General features: G+C 49.0%; 1 protein-coding gene across 1 annotated transcript in view; it reads left to right on the top strand.

Moving 5' to 3' along the window:
- The window catches only part of XYLT1 (xylosyltransferase 1), a gene marked incomplete at its 5' end in the record, with an annotated part of 154,266 nt that overhangs the window by 127,323 nt on the left and 7,699 nt on the right, over nt 1–19,244 (top strand). The window contains 5 exons of the mRNA XM_084271336.1: nt 4,806–5,022; nt 7,076–7,252; nt 9,018–9,280; nt 12,516–12,711; nt 18,360–18,693. Of these exons, the coding sequence (XP_084127462.1) occupies nt 4,806–5,022; nt 7,076–7,252; nt 9,018–9,280; nt 12,516–12,711; nt 18,360–18,693 (1,187 nt within the window). The remainder of the gene's footprint in view (nt 1–4,805; nt 5,023–7,075; nt 7,253–9,017; nt 9,281–12,515; nt 12,712–18,359; nt 18,694–19,244) is intronic.

Raw genomic sequence — 19,244 nt, forward strand, 5'->3', positions numbered from 1 at the left:
ATGTAGAGGTGGAATAATGACCAGATAAAATGCGTGCATCAGCTTTTAACAGCACCTCCTGGGGAATACCCTAAATTCCGTGGATGTTTGGTTCCCACAAAGAAGCTGGTGGCTGAGAAGGGCTGCGTTTCACGTGACATTTCAAGGCAGACTTGTGACTTGAAAGAGCCAGTCCAAACCCTGCTCCATTTTTGTAACACTGCAAAGGATCTAAACCTTCTATCAGTCAAGATTCGTGGCAGCAGAACACTCATCTGCCCCAGACTGACTTGCACACTGAGCATAAAACTCTCTAAACACATATTTGGAAGCGATGGTGGTAACGTGGTCAGAAGATCCTTCAGTAGAGCTGCTTGGTCCTACTCTGACCTGCAGCCCAGCTTCTGGAGACCCACAGGCACCACAGGAACTAACAGCACTATCTGCATCTCTCAGTGCTGGCTTATTTCTCGTGGCCCCTGTGTTTACTGCTCTGAATCCAGTCCCTGTCCCCCAGGGTCGGAGCCGTGCTGTCCTCGCTGAGTGCCACTGGTGATCTCGCTGGGCCAGGCTGGCTGCCGTGCTCTGCTGTGGTAGGTCACATGGAATGACAAGCACTAACCAGATTTTAAAGTCAGATTCCCCTTGGTAACCAGCACAGTGAGCAAAGGAACTGAGTGTGCTTCAGTTTGGGTGCTTACCCACGGGTTCGGCTTTTGCCTGTGAAAGAAGCAGATCTGGTCAAGGGAGAACTTCTTGGTGAGGTTGCTGATGTTTGTGCGATGGCATTAAAGCCCAGGGGATCGTTAGGGAAGTATTGCATTGGCAGAGTTTTCTTTAGAGCAAGGGAATTAAAGAAAGATAAGAAGTTCTGCTTTTGACCTCACAACATCTGCATTCAGGGTGCTGCAGTTTAAACGCATCAGGAAGCAGGCTGCAATTTGTATTTCTCCCTCTTTTCTTCCATTGTGTTTATCTATCCTGAAAGGTTTTGTCTGCCCTGAAAAGTTTTGTCTATCCTGAGAGGTCTTCTTTGTCCTGAGAGGTCTTCTCTGTCCTGAAAGGTTTCCTGTAGCCTTTGGAATTGTGCATCCCGTGCTTTCTGCGTGCTGCCTGTTACACCAGCAGGAAATCTTCCTCATCTTGACAGACTGAGTGGGTGCTGTTTCTTTCTGACATCATTCCCCTTTCCAAGCTTCAACTCTGTTTTGGGAGCAGGGAGTCAGCTCTGGAGGCTTTTGGCATGACAAGAATTGGCCCTGGGAAACGTACAGCAGGATCATATCCTTAGAAAAGCAGATGTCTATCTGGTGTGGGGAGGCATGGTGATTGAACAGCCAGCTGTTAATTATTTCAGGGGGGGTTTAATCCTGTGTAACCCTTCATGGGAATGGGTTGTGTCACAGTCAACTAGAAATTTGTCATGTAGCTGCAGGAGACCAGGACTTCTGGCCTGCAGCAGACAGGGGAGCAACCTGCGCAGTGGGGGTTTGGGTTTCATGGACTTGCCTCTTGCAAGGAATTCCTCAGCCACTGGTTTATGGGGATATATCATAGCCTGGAGATTGCTCACAAATTACTTGTTGCAAGTGTTGCACTTGAGATTGTCAAATTACTGTTCTGAGCTTTCTACTTGGTCACCTAAATTGCAAGTTATTGTTTTATGCTTCCTGACTGATTGACTCCAGTCAGTGTTTCTGAGGTGGCTCTGCAAACACTGCTGGCAAGAGCCACTCGTGTTTCTCATCTGGGAAAATATTTACTTGGCTTTTCCCACCAAAACTGGCTGACTTCTTCACATTTTGTTAAAAGAGGAGCAGGTAGAGGCCAAACAATATGCAGGGGTTGTCCTCATACACCAAGGAGAAGGCAGAGGTGGTGCTCTGGGAGCTCCCAGCTCTGCAGATCCTTGCTTTGATGTTGACTTCCAGCTTGTGATGAATTGTTTTGCTGGTGTGTTACTTTATTCACAGTTCTTATTCTTGTATGGTGAGTGATGATGATGGGCTCCTGATCGGGGCAACGGTGAAATGTCGATAGGAGGTTTTCTAGGCAAGAGGCCGGGAACAGAAACATTTAGGAAGAAACCTTTTTACCTTAAAAAATACATTCTTTCCAGGCAAAAACCTTTCAGACAAGCTGAAAGCCTCAGATACTTCAGAAAGCTTTGTTCATTCATGGACTGTGGAAACCAGGGAACAGCGAATTCTCTGGCTGTTGTGCGGCATAAGTAGGAGCATTCAGGAGTGGGGGGTCTTGGAGCTGCTCTATGGTTTCCCCTGGGAAAAACGACCCAGAAGGGCAATATCTGTGACATTTTTGCTGATATTAAGTAATTGAGCAACAATATTTATTAGGAAAGATGTAGGTTTTTTACTACTATTTACTACTAAAGGTGTGTAGGACTGAGCTTTGTCATGAAAACACTCACGGTCCCAGGAACTGTTGTGTTTTATTTGATATGCTGAGATGTGCTTGTCCAAGCCACTAGCTCAGAACAGTCACAGAACCGGGACAGATACATAGGAGGAGCCTGACAGCTCTTATGGAAAACATGAAGCTGTGAGGCTGGATTTGGTGGGACCTTCTCATCTTGAGTGTGGCCATCCCCTTGTGCTGCCAACCTCAGGCAGGAAGGCTGACGTTGTATAGCTGAGCTTTCTGGACTCACTGTGACCCTGTCAGGCAGCGCAGGCTGGGGGAGTCTGCAGAGAGAGAGGGGTTTTAACAGCTCAAGTGCTTGGGGTTTTTTTTTTTGTTTGGGAGTTTCTGTTGCAGTCAAAGGAACTTCTGTTTGAGAACAAGAATAAAGGGTGATAAATTGGTAGAGATAGCAGTTGAAAGAAATTATTTCATGGAAAAGAGCTTTACATTCCTATTTAAATATGGGCGATAAAATTCTGTTATTTTCTTAAAATAATTAACTCAAATGAGCGTTTAGTTTTGAGGGAAAATAAATAAATGACCAAACTTTCAGGCACATTAATATTTGATTTGGAGATAACTGCATAAATATTGAATTTGAAGATTACATTCCAGAGCAGTGCATTAAAATTGCAAGACTTTTCTATTATCCTTCATAATGGAACATGAAATTAGAAACTTGTTCATGGGAAGAAAAATTTCTCCCCTCTCATCTAGGCATTTTCTGCACCGTTGTGTTAACAGAGGAGCTGCTCGTCTCCTGCTGGGAGGAGAGACGTAGCTATCAGTAGGACATAGACCCTGAAGCCATTTACAGTCCTTTTGAAAATTAATATGCACCATTTCATAATTGCACCCAGGCTCTGTGATTGGGGTAGAGCAAAGCTGGAGCCAGGGAGTTGGCCCATGGGGTTAACACGCTGCCGCATGCGGAGGTCCGGAAGCTCTGGTGGTGTTCCTGAGCTTTCCTTCCTTCTCCTTCTTTGTTACGTTGTTTGAGGACCATTGAAATGTCACCCTGACTTGTAACCCCAGGATGCTTCTGAGAACACCAGGGTAGGTTTGTGCTGCTCAGGAGGGATCCCAATGTCCTCCTCACTGTAGGTGCTGTGGCTCCTGTTAATCTGCAGTTCTTACCCCAGTGACATGCCAGGTCTTGTGGGTGGTAGTTACTACAACGTTACTATCACTCTGGGATGCATTCAGCGCAGCAACTACAGACTGTGCTTGGCCTTGCGTGCGAAGGTGTGTGATCCCTCAGGGCCACCCTGCTTCCTTTTGGGGGAATACTGCTGAATCATAGAACCCCAGACTGGTCCAGGTTGGAAGGGACCCCAAGGATCACAGAGCTCCAACCCCCTGCCACAGGCAGGGACCCCAACCTCCAGGCCTGGAGCTACACAAGGTTGCCCAGGGCCCCATCCAACCTGACCTTAAACACCCCCCAGGGATGGGGCACCCACCCCCTCTCTGGGAAGCCTGTTCCAGCCCCTCTCCACTCTCTCTGTAAAAAACTTCCCCCTAATATCTAATCTGAACCTTCCTTCCTTTAGCTTTAATCCATTCCCCCTTGTCGTGTATATGGATTAACAAACACAGACTTGGACTGGACAGTCTCACAACACATGTGGGCATCCAGTCCAGGGTGGTTTTAAACACAGGTTGATTTTCCAACTCTTTTTTCCCTTCTTGTATCGCTCTCAAACAATTCATTCCCATCACTGCACGGTTCTGCAGCCGCTCTTCTTACTCATGGTTCAGCAATAACCAAACATTGTTCCCTGTAGACCTGAAAATGGAGCAAGCATACCCATTCTGCTGCAGAGAGTGATGCAATTGTATTTCTTCCTAATTAACTATACCCCAATAGAAGGATCCCAGCAATAACAACACAGGAGAAAATTGGTCATTTTGCCTTTATGCTCGGCTTGCTGGTTTGCAAAGCCTCTGCTTGTTATTTTGAGGCAGGAGCCTATCACACAGGGTGTGCTTAGTTCCCAGTTGGGTTATGGTTCTTCTGCAGTAGCTTGCCAAGAATTCGTGGCCCCAGTGGATTTCTGGGCTGTACAGCTCTGTAACTGGCACTGTTCTTAAACACCAATGTGTTTAAAGAAAGGGTAGATGAGGTACTTAGAGATGTGGGTTAGCATAGGATGGGAATGGTTGGACTCAGTGATCTTTAAGGGCTTTTCCAACCTTGTGATTCTGTTCTGGCTTAGGACAGTGAGAGGTGTAGATGAGGTTTGAAAGCAGTCTGTGAGCCTTGCCTTGGTAAACCGAGTGTATCGCTGATGGGCCTTTTGATCCAGTTTTGTTTGAGAGAGTAACTTATTTATTTATTGAGCTGGTGATGATAACAAAATACAAATTAACTTTTCATGACCACCTTTGTGTTCCCTCAGATTCATCAGGAAACAGGGCCTGGACCGGCTCTTCCTGGAGTGCGACACCCACATGTGGCGCCTGGGGGACCGGAGGATCCCCGAAGGAATCGCGGTGGATGGAGGCTCGGACTGGTTCCTCCTCAACAGGAAGTTTGTGGAGTATGTCACTTTTTCTAACGACGATCTGGTAACCAAGATGAAGAGGTTTTACTCGTACACGTTGCTTCCTGCTGAGGTATGTGAATTCAGAGCTGTCCCACTCTGCGCTCAAAGCCACAAGGTCTGTGCTTGTCCCAAAGATCTGCTGAGTCGGAGGGGCTTTCTCCTGCTTCTGGTGGGCTTCAGACCATCCCACAGTGGGCAATGAGGATTTTGCCCCCATGATGAACAAGGCCTTTAGTGTCAGAACAATTTTTGCAGTTGTTGAGTTGCTTGCTTTGTCTGTGGGATGTTTTTTGGAGGAGTGGCTCTGGTTTATGCTTCTAAGCCTACTAATTTATTATGAAACAACCAAAAATCCAGCTGCCATTTGCTTGCAGATTGTTCTTCCACAAAACCTTTGAAGGCTATTAGAGATGGCGAATTGTCTTCTTAAGTAGCTTTCCTCACTATTATCCAGCCTCTTCCTTTAAAAATAAACCCTGCAAACAAAGGTTTATTGTTCCTTCCAAACTCAGCTAGCAGGCACAGTCACAAATCATTTCCATCACTCAGGAGTCGCTCTGGCTCCAAGTGATGCAGAAGGAGAGCGCAGACCAGGATGGGTTGTCGTCTCGCGTGCGGCAGCGTGTCAGGGAGACGTGTGTTATCTCCAGATAGAGCACGGCGCCTGGCGGGTTGTCAGGCAGGTACAGACAGCGCTCCCCTGGCTCCTCAGGCTCCCAGGGCACGTAGTGTGCAGCCATCCCAAGGAAGAGCTGATGACTGTCTTTAAAACAAGAACTTCCTTCCCCTGCTAGTGGCCCCTGAATGTTTTGAGGGACTGATGAGACCCATCTTGCAAATCTAGGGCTTATTAGCTTGCAGTGGAGCACAGCACTTGTCATCTTCTGATAGGGGTTTATTATTCCACACACATGTGGAAAAATCTTGCTTTAATCCCGTTTCAGTTAAAAATCACCTTTTCTATCAACTCTGATAACCTTTTCATCCATTATCTCAGAGAAATTTCTGTATCATTATGGAAGGACACAGGGCAATGGGTAATTGGGGAGGGTTTTTTTTTCCCCTCTCGCTTGAATGAGAATGGATGCCTTTATGGGTTTAGCCAAGCAGTTCAAGCATAAAATCCATATTCACTGGGCTGTCATTTAACATTAAAAAGGGTAGGGGGATTATTTGGGGGCCAGCCATGCTAATGTTATGCTGGTTATTTATAGGTCTTACTATTGCTGATTTTAAAGAGAAGTCACTGCTCCAGAAATCGTCTCTAAGAGGGCTAAATTTGATGGCATTCCATAGCTTCTCTCTGCAAGGTTTCCTTTGCAAGATGCAGAGCTGGGTGCTTAAAACTACCCAGCCTTCACTGACCCGGTAACCCGCTGTAGTGCTGCCTGTTACACGTGATTTATGTAATAGCTGATACTATGGGGATGTAATTAGGAGAGCCCAATAGGAATTCCCTGCTGCCTTGAGTCAGCAAATAAAGACTTATGGTTTCAGATGTAATTGCAGGAGGTAGAACGTCCTTCTGGAGCCTGGGCTGAGCGGTGTGGCCAGAGCCAGGCCGCTCAGCTAGCCGGGCGTTTCGGAGCACTGGAGATGGAGACACCCAGGGAAGAGCTGAAGAGCTGTCTGAGGCTCCGTGTTTGTCATAGTGGCTGGGGTGATGGTGAAGGCTTGAGAGTTGTCTTGGAGAAACAACATGAGTTACACCATTAGCACGTGGCTTGGATGAACAGCCCTAAAGCTGTTAGGCCAGGAAGTATCTTAGAGAAAGGAGATAATGGGAATTACTTAGAACTGCTGCAATAAGAATAAATTAATCCCTGGCACTGGTGCCTTTCCTGGAGTCCTTTGGCCTCCCAGTGCCCAAAGCTGGTCACTGGGGAAGGGCAGTTATGCTGTGCTGCATTGTTTTGGCAAGCCTCAGCTGTGTGGAGTTGCAGTTCAGCCAGGGCTACAGCGTGCTATAGCTCCTGCTCCATGGAATGCCAACATGTGGAGTGCCTTGCATGTAGGGCACAAGGACAGAGCTTGTGAACCAGTCATTTTGAAAGAAATTAAGTGAAGGAGAAGATGGAAATCTGTACATCTGAATGTCCTCATGTGCTCTGTCCCTCCTGCAGTCCTTCTTTCACACTGTCCTGGAGAACAGCCCGTACTGTGACTCCATGGTGGACAACAACTTGCGCATCACGAACTGGAACCGTAAGCTCGGCTGTAAGTGTCAGTACAAGCACATTGTGGACTGGTGTGGCTGTTCCCCAAACGACTTCAAGCCAGCAGACTTCCACCGATTCCAGGTAACCGAAGCAGTTTGGTGCTGGTACCCAGAGAGCAGCTCTTCCCCTCTGCTGGGGGTGGGGGACTGCCAGAGTGCAGCAGGGAGTGGGGCAGAGGCTTTCACCCCAGCTAGCACGGTGCAGAAAGAGGTGTGAGGAAGCTCTGCTCTTAATTTCAGGAGAATAAATATTGGTTCTCCTGCATTTTGGCCCTTAAGCCCTACTGCTGCGTGGTGAGGTCACGAAGCAGCTCTCTGTGGTACTTGGCACTGGGGATTGCTGTGCAGAGAGGGAAGCTTGGTGCATCTCTTGCTGTACTGATACTCCTTGGCAACGCTTCTGGATTTGTTGCAAAGGGTTTTTTCCAAAGCTCCAGCTCAGGTGCTTCTGTGATTTCATGAAGCTCCTGCCTCTTGTATAAAAGCAGTGGGTTTCATCTTTGAAGAAAGCTTACAAGTTGGCTGGAGTGCCTGCTAGAGGCTTACGTAGCTCAAGGCAAATCAGTTTTAGTGATCCTATTCATCAACATGAAACTAAACACAGTTAAGCTTATCTCCTGATTTTGGGGGCAGAGGTTGGGATCACCCAGGCTTGGCAGGACTGCCTCCAAACTGTTAATCGTTCCTTTGTGGAGCAGCTTCCTCGAGGCAGACATGAGAACAAATCCTTGTGCTCGAGGGCGCGCTGGGTCTCCAGACTGCATCTGGGCTGTGTATCCTGTGTTTGGAATGAACAGCCACTTGTTCCCAGGTCACCAGATTTGCCATTCCAGCCCTGTAGCTCCTTGGGGTTCCCTGCATAAAGCGTGTTTGTTCGGGCTCTGTGTGGGACGGGGAAATGCACAGAAATGATGCCTGCTCCCAAACAGAGAGCTTTTCTCTCTGCCCGCCGTGCGCCTGTAGCCAGCGCTGGCAGAAGGAGCCAATGAGACATGATCTGAGCGAGGCTCAGCATGGGTCCCAGGGAAGGCAGCAGCACAGAGCCCATGGAAAGCGTTAGAATCCTGCTGGGCTGCAGGGCTGGGCTGCTCCAGGCTGGGAGAACGTCCCACAGCAGCATTTCAGAAAGCAGTCGGGTAAACTGAGCTGCGAGGGGAAGTTCAGAAGCAGAGTGTGGGAAGGCAACCTGTGGTGCTTGCCGGGTGCGTGAGAGCCCCTCGGGTGAGCAGGGAGCACCAGAAGGCTGGCTCATGGTGTCCACTGAGGCACAAAGGAAGGCCAACCAAAGGCTTCTTAAAAGCCTTTCTTAAAAGCTAATGGCAGTCGAGCAGCATACAGACCGGTGAGATACCCAGGGCTGTGTCAAGTGCAGAGCAACAATCTGTAGGGTCAGGGGCTGAGACACCGCAGCCACGGGTGGCACCTCTCCCAGAGCCCTCGTACCACCTCGTGGAAGCAGATCCATGCACACAAAATGCTGCTCTGCCTTGGCTGAGCCCCTGCTCCACAGACACTTTGCCTACCTGGCCACCAATCACACACGCTGTCCCCAGGCTGACACAGTGGTTGGGAGAGCATTGCCCACTCTCTGGCACGTGGAGAGCCTTCTGGAGCAGGACAGGGAGGGACAGCAGGCAGCACCTGAGGGTGACACGTTTTCATTGAGTAATTTTGTCATTTTAATGACACTTGTAATGACAAGTGGTCACAAAGGTGACCTCTTAAGCCACCTTTGCCCCTGGGGAGAACCAGTTCATGTCCTCAACTCCAACCTGTTGCTTAGGACGAAGCGTCATGGCTGAAAAGAGGGACTCACTCCGGGGTCCTATCCTTTCCTGTCCCCACAGCAGACTGCCAGGCCAACCTTCTTTGCCCGCAAGTTCGAAGCTGTTGTAAACCAAGAGATAATTGGCCAGTTGGACTACTACCTGTACGGCAACTACCCGTCTGGCACACCTGGCCTGCGGTCCTACTGGGAGAACGCGTACGATGAGCCCGACGGGCTGCACACCCTCAGCGACGTCGCCCTCACCATGTACCACTCCTTCGCCCGCCTGGGGCTGCGGAGAGCCGAGACTTCCTTCCACACTGCTGGGGACAACAGCTGCAGGTTAGTCTGAGTCTGTCTGTCTGTCTCCGGGTGTTCCACAGGACACGGACCGACTGCCGAGCGCTGGCAGAGGTTCTCCTGGTTGGAGAGGAGCCAACCATCACACGCAGGGCCAGGCTGCAAGTGCACAGCGCTTGTTTCCAGGAGTATTTATGCCTGTAATAAGGCGTTGGTTATTCAGGGCTGACATTCGGTGACCTGTTTGCTGCACTTTTAAGGAGCTGCTCTCCAGCCTGATGAAGACTGACAGGACCCAGTTAGGCAGTGCTACCCCACTGCTGCGTTTCCTTGATTAATTCCAGCCAGTGTATTATACCTGCGGCTCCTCAACCCTCCGTGTGATTGCAGCAGAGGTCATGTTCACCTCCATTATGCTTACCAAAAGCAGAGCACAGGATTTCAGCATTAATCTGAACACAAGCAGGTTCGTGGGCCTCGTTTGCTCCCCTGGGTGCACACACTGCATACAGAGCAGCACCTGCTTGAGCTCGGTTTGCCAGCTTGGTGCAGCTCTCTGTCCCAAAAGTGGTGTAACTGGTGGGATCCAGTAGCATCAAATAAATAAATGTATGCCTGTATGAATACATATGTATGTACAGCAAATACAGGTCCTTATTCTTTAAAGGGACCCTGTATTCCAGGGACACCCCCCTCTATTCCAGACACCTTTTGCACCAGGAAGCCTAGCAAAGGAGAATTCACAGTAAAGGGATTTGAAGGAAGAACTGGATACCTGCACAGATGTTTGCTGCCTGCAAACACATCCAAAGCTGTTGATGTTCAGAGCAGAGAGGGTTCATCTTTTACAGCCTTCCTTTGGAGTCTCTCGGTTCCTCTTTCAGCATGGCTTTCTTTGGGCCCGGCCTTTCTTTATCCTATCAGCCTAAGTCAGCACAGGCTGGCAATGGTCCTTGTGCTCTGATGGACAGATTTGACTCCTCTTACGTTCTGCAGCAGGACCCGTGTGTGCCTTGACCTTCCTCCATAGCTGTGAAGTGCTGAGCAGTGTCCCATTTAGAAAGACGTAGCAATAAGCGATCCAGATTCCCATTACAGCTTTGCCAGTAAAGGTTACTGGTGCAAAGCAATAACAGATCAATAACAATTAGATAGAAATAATCACTAGTCGCATGCCTTACATGAAATAAAAGCAGACCTAAAGAAGTCCTGGGTCATTTGTCCTGCAGAGCGAAGGCAGCAGGGCCGCTGGGAGTTATGTATGACCAGTCCTGAAATAATCTCAACAATGACTTTTGTGCTAACTCCTTTTGCTGGTGCTCTGATGATGATTTATATCAATAACCAGCTCCGTTTCTGGGGAGCTTCTCGTTGCACAGGAGCTCAAGGTGCTTTTCAAGCTTGTTCAGGTTATAGATAGGGAAGCCTTGTCATCTGCGCCAATTGCAGCTGGCTGGGGGATAAAGCACGGCCCCCTCACCTCAGCGGGCAGGGAGGGCTTCAAGCAGGGATGCTGAGCAGGGGCTTCAATTCCCTGAGCCCCTGCAAGATGCTGCGAGCCAGCGTCTGATCTAAATCAGGGCAGGGGGGCTGGTCTCACGTTTACGATTCGCATCTCTTCTCTCCTGAGCCCACAGCGTCTTTCTAGATGTGCTTCCTCTTTCCCTTTCGGGACTCGGTGTCTCTCACAGCAGGGGTAAGTTTGTTACCCTTGTCCTTAGGGCCAGCAGCAGCCACCACCCCAGCTCATTTCACACTGCTGCCGGCACTGCCAGGACGCCTCGACCGCTTCGCATCCCGCTGGGGTCAGTCCCCTGCAGCCACCCGCAGCCAGACACGAGACCAGGAGCTGCCTGGCCTGCATTTCTCCCACGGCCCAATGCCAGCCCCAGGGAGCTGTGCCCTGCAGACCACGTTATGCCCAACCAGATCACGTATCAGCATCTTCAGCGGGAGCAACATGAACGTGGGATTGAGATTTAATTTATTTCTCTCCATCTCCAGGCATTTTTACTCACTGCTGCCAAGAGACAATTTACTCAGGCTATTTCAAGGATACTGTAAATATTTGCTGGGGCACACATATAGAACAGGAGGCCTCGGTTCTCGGACAGGAGTCAGATTGTTGCCTGTGTTAGCTGTGCAGCACTGCTGTGGTTTTGCTCAGTCCATGGGTGATGACCCAGTTTGTGCCCTGTCTGGCTGTGTTTTTCTCAAGCTCTAGAAGCTTCCTTCTGGGTGTCGCTGGCTTCATGCAATGGGAAGTCCTCCCTGGCTCGCTCTTTGTGCTGATGTCCTGCGATATGTTATCTAGCATGGGGAGTCAGACAGGCCTGACGTGACTGGGAAGGTGTGGGACTGGTTGGTTTTAAATGCATTGTTTCCCAGTTAATGTCAATGCTGTAAAGTAGCAAAATACTTGATTTCAGAGCTACAAATAGCGTAGCTTTAATTATTTATGCAATTATATATACACAAACATCATTACAGATGTTTGTGAGGCCGTATCAGACAATTGACCGTAAATTTTAATTATCTGAAACAGTGACTGCAACACCTTTAAACCTGAGCTGTAGCTGCAGGCTCCCAGATCCCCCGAGGAGAGGTTTCTCCTGTTTGTTTGACCTTTCTCAGTTTATTTTTAGTTAGGAGTAAAAAAACCCACAACAGAAGCAACCTCAAGTCTTTAAGGAGTATGAAGTTGATTTCCTAAAATCCAGGATCCCTAAAGCAGAGGCTGGGGTGCCAGTGCCCCTCACCACAGTGCCACCCTACGGCGCACGGCCCAGGTTGGTGTGTGGGGAAGGGAGCGGGCATCAGGTGGCGGGTACCCAGCATCACAGCATCCACTGCCATCCCCAGGGAAACGAGGGGAAGGGAGGCCACCTGATTTGGAGCAACGGACACACTTCTTGACCATGGTTTGCCCTACGAAACCGCGCTGCAGCCTGGTGACGTGTATCTCTGGCTGGCAGCTCTTACCCAGAAGGGGTAGTGTGGGAAGGGAGGTTTGTGGCACACAGGGGTGTCTCCTAAAGAGCTCAGTGCTCCGAGGATGTTCTAAGTGAGCATGTATTCTTAGTAACGTTTTTTATGTTTCAGGGTAATTGGAACAGCCTAAAAATATTAGATAATGAGTCATGAACACATTTGGAATCTCTTAATGTACAGTGGTGAATTTTCTCGCTGAAACCAATGCTTCTTAAGCCATTAGCTCCAAGGAAATGGAGATTTCATGTCTCTCTTGTGTAACTGATGAGCATGTGCTGTTTTACAGATACTACCCCATGGGCCACCCGGTTTCCATCCATCTTTACTTCCTTGCTGACCGTTTCCAAGGCTTCCTGATCAGACACCATGCAACCAACCTGGCTGTCAGTAAACTGGAAACTTTGGAAACGTGGGTGATGCCCAAGAAAGTCTTCAAGATCGCGAGTCCACCAAGCGATTTTGGAAGGTTGCAGTTCTCAGAGGTAGGTGTTTGCAGCCACCCATGAGGAAGGTCACGAGGGAGTGCGTGCTGGTGCAGCAGGACACTGCTGGAAGCTCTACTTCCATGTAATTCTTAGGGGAGAGTGGCTCTCTAGTGTAACACACATCCTCTTCATCAAAGGAGATACTGCTGCCAGTTCAGATTCTCACTCATAGAAATCATCAAGGTTGGAAAAGACCTTCAGAATCGTGTCCACTCCTTACGTCACTCCGAGGGGCCTCACTCCCTCCTGACTTAAGAACCAGCCAAAGGTGTTTACTGTTACCACAGGGGCTTAGTAACTTAGAAGTTCTGTGACTGTGATCATGGTGAGGGCTGTGAGAGACACCTGGGAAAAACACCGGCTTTCTACAGCTCCAGGTGTGAACGGAGACGTGGTAGGCATTCCTCTCCAGAGTGTGCTGAAAAAACCCTCACAGAATTAGTGACAGCCAGGCACCAGTGCCACATGTGAGCAGAGTATTGATGCTGGAACACAAAAGAGAAAATTATCACAGAAGTGGCTGAGATTTCCCACAAATACTCTTATTTCTTCTAGGAATTTGTCTGGGGATCTGACAGAGTGTAAAAAATGGACCCTAAAATATATCAGGAAGTTTGACCACTAACAGAACCTGACACCTGTGTTCTGGTTTAAAGATGCAACTGCCTGAGCAGTTAATTTCATGATTTTTCTTGTTAAGCCACAAATTTCAATTAAGGTATAAAATTGATTGAACAAATGTGTTCCAGTCATTATGGCCAAGTCCATAAATTACCATCTTCTTGGGCAATTAAGAAATGCCTAGGTAGGATTCAGTGTTTTGGTGTGCATGGCAAATCCATGACACTAATGTGCCATTAAAGAGATGGATGGAAAGCGTGCTCCATCCATCAATGTGTCCGATGCAGGCTTGCCATTTCATGCAGTGATGAATGGTCATACAAGCTTTAATTCTTGTGATTTGTAGGAGCATTTCTGCTGTTTATTTGGTACTTTTCATCTCCCTTGCAGCCTGATGCCTGCTCTGGGTCCATCTTTTGAAAGCAACTGGGCCAGCAGTAGGGAGATTTTGTTTCTAATTCCATGGTGAAAATAAGTCTGAGTGTTTGAGAGCTCCAGTGGAAGCCTGTAGAAATAATACATCAGTCAGAGAGAGGGAAAAAACCTGAGACTGGGATTTTTTCCTGGCCCTTGCCAGGTCTCCCACAGCCCATTGGAAACAAACCAGATTCTCTTCCCCCAAAACGAGCCCTGCAGTGAGGATCCCAGGGCGTATGGGATGAACAAGATGCCCTTCTTGGCCCTGGAGACCACGGCCACTCCGTAGGCTGTGCCACAGTGAAGCTGTGTGAGTGCAAACCATGGGAAGGACTTAATCACTGCTGAGCCTTGTTCAGGCTAAGGAAACGTCTTTGAAGCACAGCAGAAGAGTTTTGGTGGCAGCTTGCTTGTTTTCTTTCTTTTTCCTTCACCTAAAGTCTTTAATTGTCAGCTCCTTTCATAGATGATTCAGATTCTAAAAGAGCAGGAGGTACAAAGTAAATCATTTAATCATGTCTTAATTGTTTATTTTGCGTTCTGCCTTCCCTTGGCCTGCAGGCATCTCTGCCTCTGAGCCTAATTATTCTCTCAGTTGCCCTGGTACAAATCCAGCATTAACCTCCTCGGCTTCAGCGTGGTTGGGAAGCCACTGGCCTGCTGCTACTCATTAAAAAAGTACCTCTTCATCCAAGCCCAGCAAGTGTGACACAAGCTCAGCAGTTGGGCTGGGACGGGAACATCAGCGTCCGCAGGTTCAGCACGGGAGATGAAACTCGGGGTCTGTGCTCACACGAACAGGTAGCTGCTGGGTTTTCAACAACCCACCTGGTGAAAGTGGGAGCTGAATGGTTTAGCTGGGAGGTTTCTTCCCTCTCCCAGCCCACACCCAGGGGAACAACAGTATGAGCACATCTATACCACATTGAACCTGCTCCCGGACACCCCCAACGCAGAACTGAAACCACAGCGGAGGCGGGAGGGTCTCTCCCGTCATCCCTTCCTGCTCCTTCACTTGGCTCCTCCAGCTTTGCTCCCCACGTGGCAGATTCCACCACGCCCCTCAGAGAGACAAGAGGGAGGAAACCAGCCTCCTGGGCTGCCTGGCAGCCAGCGAGGGCCACGGCAGCGGTTCCACAGCACACGGCTCCTGCGCTCCATCCCGGGCTCAGTAAAGTGACAGAAACTTACAGGGGGTCCAAGAGAGATGGTTTCCCAGCCTGGAACTTCCCCAGCCTCCTCAAACCACCTCGTGCAGCGCACACACTGGGTGCATCCTGCCAGCCTGGGGTCGTGGCAGCTTTTCCATGGAGGGCAGAAGGTGGAGTTGCTGTACAGCACTAAGAGTCTGAGCTCAGTGTGCATCACTTGAACACAAAGTTCATTTCTGGTCTTGTTAAGACTTGTGATTCATCACAGAGAATAAAATAAACTAGGTGGCAGGCAATTAGTGTGCATTGTGTGAACCTAATGGTCCTGTTTGTGGTGAGCAATGAGACACAAACCCATAATCAAGGCATAATTTATCTTGGGAAAATTTTATCTTGGGACTGAACAGAGATAGAAACAGAAGTTTTAAGCCAATGAGAGACTTCCAGCTTCCCAACCGTACCCTGTGCACAGTGCCAGCCCTCAAAGCTCAAAATCGTGGTGATTAAAATAATGATGTAGAAAACGTCCATTTCTGTGCCACATCCCTTCCTAATTTATGAGAGAGTCATTAATGCTTGATTCCAGCCCATACTCCATGTTCTGCTTGAAAGTGAAAGTCTGTGTACGGCGTCTGAGGGGGCTGTGAAAGCTGTGACAGGGCTGTGGTGCCTCTAAACCAGGCCTCTCAGTATCAGGAGCTCAGCCACCCAGGAGGTGTAAACTGCTAACTAGGCTTCAGGCCAGATCCCCTTGGAAAGTACTGTGCTCACACCCAGCTTGTCCTGCCAGCCATGTGTCCCTCAGCTGGGCAGCAGGCAAGCCCCATATGGAGATGTGTCTCCATGGACCTGCACATCCCAACAGCGATGTTGCTCTTGAGAGAGAGGGGATGGGTGCCCCATCCCTGGGGGTGTTAAAGGCCAGGTTGGATGGGGCCCTGGGCAAACTTCTGCAGCTCCAGGCCTGGAGGTTGGTGTCCCTGCCTGTGGCAGGGGGTTGGAACTCTGTGATCCTTGAGGTCCCTTCCAACCCAGACCAGGCTGGGATTCTGTGAAGCAGTTGGGACCAGCATGCGAATCATCCCTTTGTCTGGCCCTTCTGCCCTTCAGCTGTAATGATGGGCTTCCAGTAGAGAACCCAACAGCATGCCTGCATGAAGCTGAACAACCAGCCAACATTTTTGTTACTGTTTTCCCCCATAAAAGTAATCTTTGCTTTTCTGTTCTACTCTACTACAGCTTTGCGCATGTGAACACATCTGTCCCACGTTCCCCATCTCAACATCATCTGTGCAATCTGTCTGTCCAGCAATGTCACCTGGAGGTGGGGGGAATAGCTGTATGATGGGGTAAATGTTTATCTTTTGAGGACAAGATAAGCTTGCTTTGAGGAGTTCTGCAGTAATATTGAATGTGGTAGAAGGAGTTTCCTTGTCGGGTTTTCTTTGCCCAGGAGGGTGCGGATTTGTTTCAGGAGCTGTGGCTTTATGATTTCCAGGTCTCTCGTGCTCTGGTAGGTGTGACATGGCCACACTCTGTGAAGGCTGGTGGAGCAGATGATAAGATCTGGTCAGGAAATTTTCTTTCTTAGCTTATTTCCATACATACTCAGTCGGTCTTGTCAGGACAGTCGCCCTGACAGCTCCTCGAGGCAGTCGATGCTTGGGTCTGATATCTGGGCTACACTGTCAGGTTTGATTAGCTGGTGTGTGAGGTGAAACACCTCTGAAACACCAGCACTTCTGCTGTCTTGATGGCAGAGCAGAGGAAGGCTCGTTTTGTCTCCCCTTCTGCAGCGTCATAGCCCGGTGGGAGGAATTTGTGTGATGACAGATGGATTTAGAGTTTTCATTCTACTGCCCTTGTAGCTTTTTGCTTTTGGTTCTCCTGCGGTTTCTTCACCAGCTGCAGTGATTTATGTAGAAAGGACTGGGGACCGGGCAGTTTCCAGCCCAGGTTCCAGTTGGAGTAGGCATCAGGTCACTGTTACATCCTATGGATTTGGGGGGATTTTGGCATTATGTTGGAACCATTTATTCTCATCAAACAGGATTAAATCTTGAAGAAAGATCTGAGGGGCAAACGAGCTACAATTAGTTACTTGCTGTGCTTTCTGGAAAGCAGGCTCTGACCATGCCCTTGTGAGGTGGCAATTAAGGATGGGGACAGCTCTGTGTTGGGGAAATCTTCGATAACTACATATGAGGGGATCTTGTCCATGTGTGCATGGTCCTCTGGGACCACCACTGTACAGGGAACAGATCAACTCTTGGGTCACCTGCACTGCTGCTTTGGAGATGGCGGCCAAAACAGACCTGAGGGTCTAGGAGGGGTTTCAGTACTAGGTTGGCCACAGCATCCACATGTCTCTCCAAGGAATGGTGTCAGATGTGTGCTTGCCTAGGAGAGCCACGGGGCTCTCCTGCTCTTCGCTTCCACTGGGGTCCCTCAAACCTTTCTGTGTTTGGTACTGATCCCTTCTGATTTAAGTCCATGGGACCAGGACCTCATGGGACAGGCGAGGCAGGTGCTTCCTCCAAAAGCAACACCACCACCTTCGAGTCTGCAGCCCACCAGCTTGTCGATTCAAGTGTTGGTGGAAGTGGCTCAGTACTGGGCAGCCTCATCCTCCCGTGCTGGATTTAGTGCTGGGGCAGTAAAATGCCTTTCAATTGGCCTGAGAACACCAGTTACTGCGTTCTCATGCTACCTGTCTAGAGAGGCTTGTTTTCAGGTGCTCGAGTGTTAATGGCAACAGCTCGTAAGCTGGTTTCATCCCGTGGGTTACAGGTGAACCATTAAAATTCATATAAAGAGGAAAAAGAAAGGTCCATTAAATATTTACACTGGATTGTGATTCAGCTGCTTTCCTGTTAGTTAGTGAATAAATAAAAAACAATCTCACTGTTATGACAGTTAGAAAGGAGTTTACCAGAAATAGCTTCCCACGTCAGGCAGGAGGGGAGCGCAAGGAGACTGCAGCTCATGGATCCATCGCAGCAAGGGAACTGATGTGACTTGTCCTAAGTCAGGAAAAGCCCCTTCCCTGCCCTCAGCAGTAACCATGTACGTCTCTTTTGCAGGGTCCATCTCTCAATAGTGTCACACGTTTTCATGACCCAGGAGATGATGGGTAATGTTTTTTCCCTGTGTGTTCAGGCTTTATTGGCTGGTTCCATGGGCAGGAAAAGGAGAGTTCCTATAGCCTGTTATACACATGACTCTTAAAGAAACCCTTTATATCCATCAGAAGCAGACAATTGGACCAGAACCCCAAGCCTGGCATTCTAGGTTGTCTCACAGCTTCTGTACACATTAGGATCCCAGGTCATGTTGCCATCATCCTTTATAGATGTCATGAGATACAGTCTGTGTGTCTCGAGAGCCCTTATGTGGCATAAGGGTCTTATGTACTTACAGAGCTGGTAGTAACAGCAGTGTGCTCTTCTGTTTCAGATTGGTACCGAGTGGGACGCCAAGGAAAGGCTCTTCCGGAACTTTGGAGGCCTCCTGGGGCCGACAGATGAGCCCGTGGGCATGCAGAAGTGGGGCAAAGGCCCCAACGTCACCGTCACTGTCATCTGGGTGGATCCTGTCAATGTCATTGCTGCAACATACGATATTCTGATTGAATCCAGCGCTGAATTCACTCACTACAAACCACCTCTGAATCTGCCCCTGCGACCCGGTGTCTGGACGATAAAAATTCTGCACCACTGGGTACAGGTGGCTGAAACCAAATTCCTCGTTACTCCTCTCACCTTCTCCAACCGGCAGCCTATCAAGCAAGGTAAGTTCACAGGAATAATGTGGTTATTGAGGCTGTTTTCACTGTAAGTGCTGCTGTTAAATACTAAGTAGCGCTGAATGGGGAAAGGAGAAAAGGAGGGGGTTGTATAGATGCTCAATCAGAAGAAATTGTTGTGCTAAGACATGCAGAAGTCTGTATCCAGTCCATAGCACACCCCCACTTTGCACTACAGGCTATTTATATCTTTAAAATAGGCTCAGTTCAGAATGTAGAGAACTTCAGCCTCTCAGTAATCCAACAGCTGTCATAAAAGCCATCATCTAGAAAGCAAAATGGGCCTTTCCCTGCTGCTTTTCACTCACATTTGCCCGTAAAGAGTCACCAAGTTTAACCTGCTGTCCTGACAAAGCCCGTGTGTTTAATGCTATGAGCACTGATACACAAAATGCTGAGTTAGGCAGAATCTCCCTAGGCCAGAGCTCCCCTGACATGTCAGGTCCCAGCATCTGCTCTTGCCTGGTACCTGCCAAAACCTGCTCTGCACGTGCCTGGCTGCCGTGCTGCAGAGGTACCAGTGGGTACGGTGATCC

Source organism: Gallinula chloropus (genome assembly GCF_964237585.1).
Source record: "Gallinula chloropus genome assembly, chromosome: 15".
Taxonomy (NCBI): Eukaryota; Metazoa; Chordata; class Aves; order Gruiformes; family Rallidae; genus Gallinula; species Gallinula chloropus.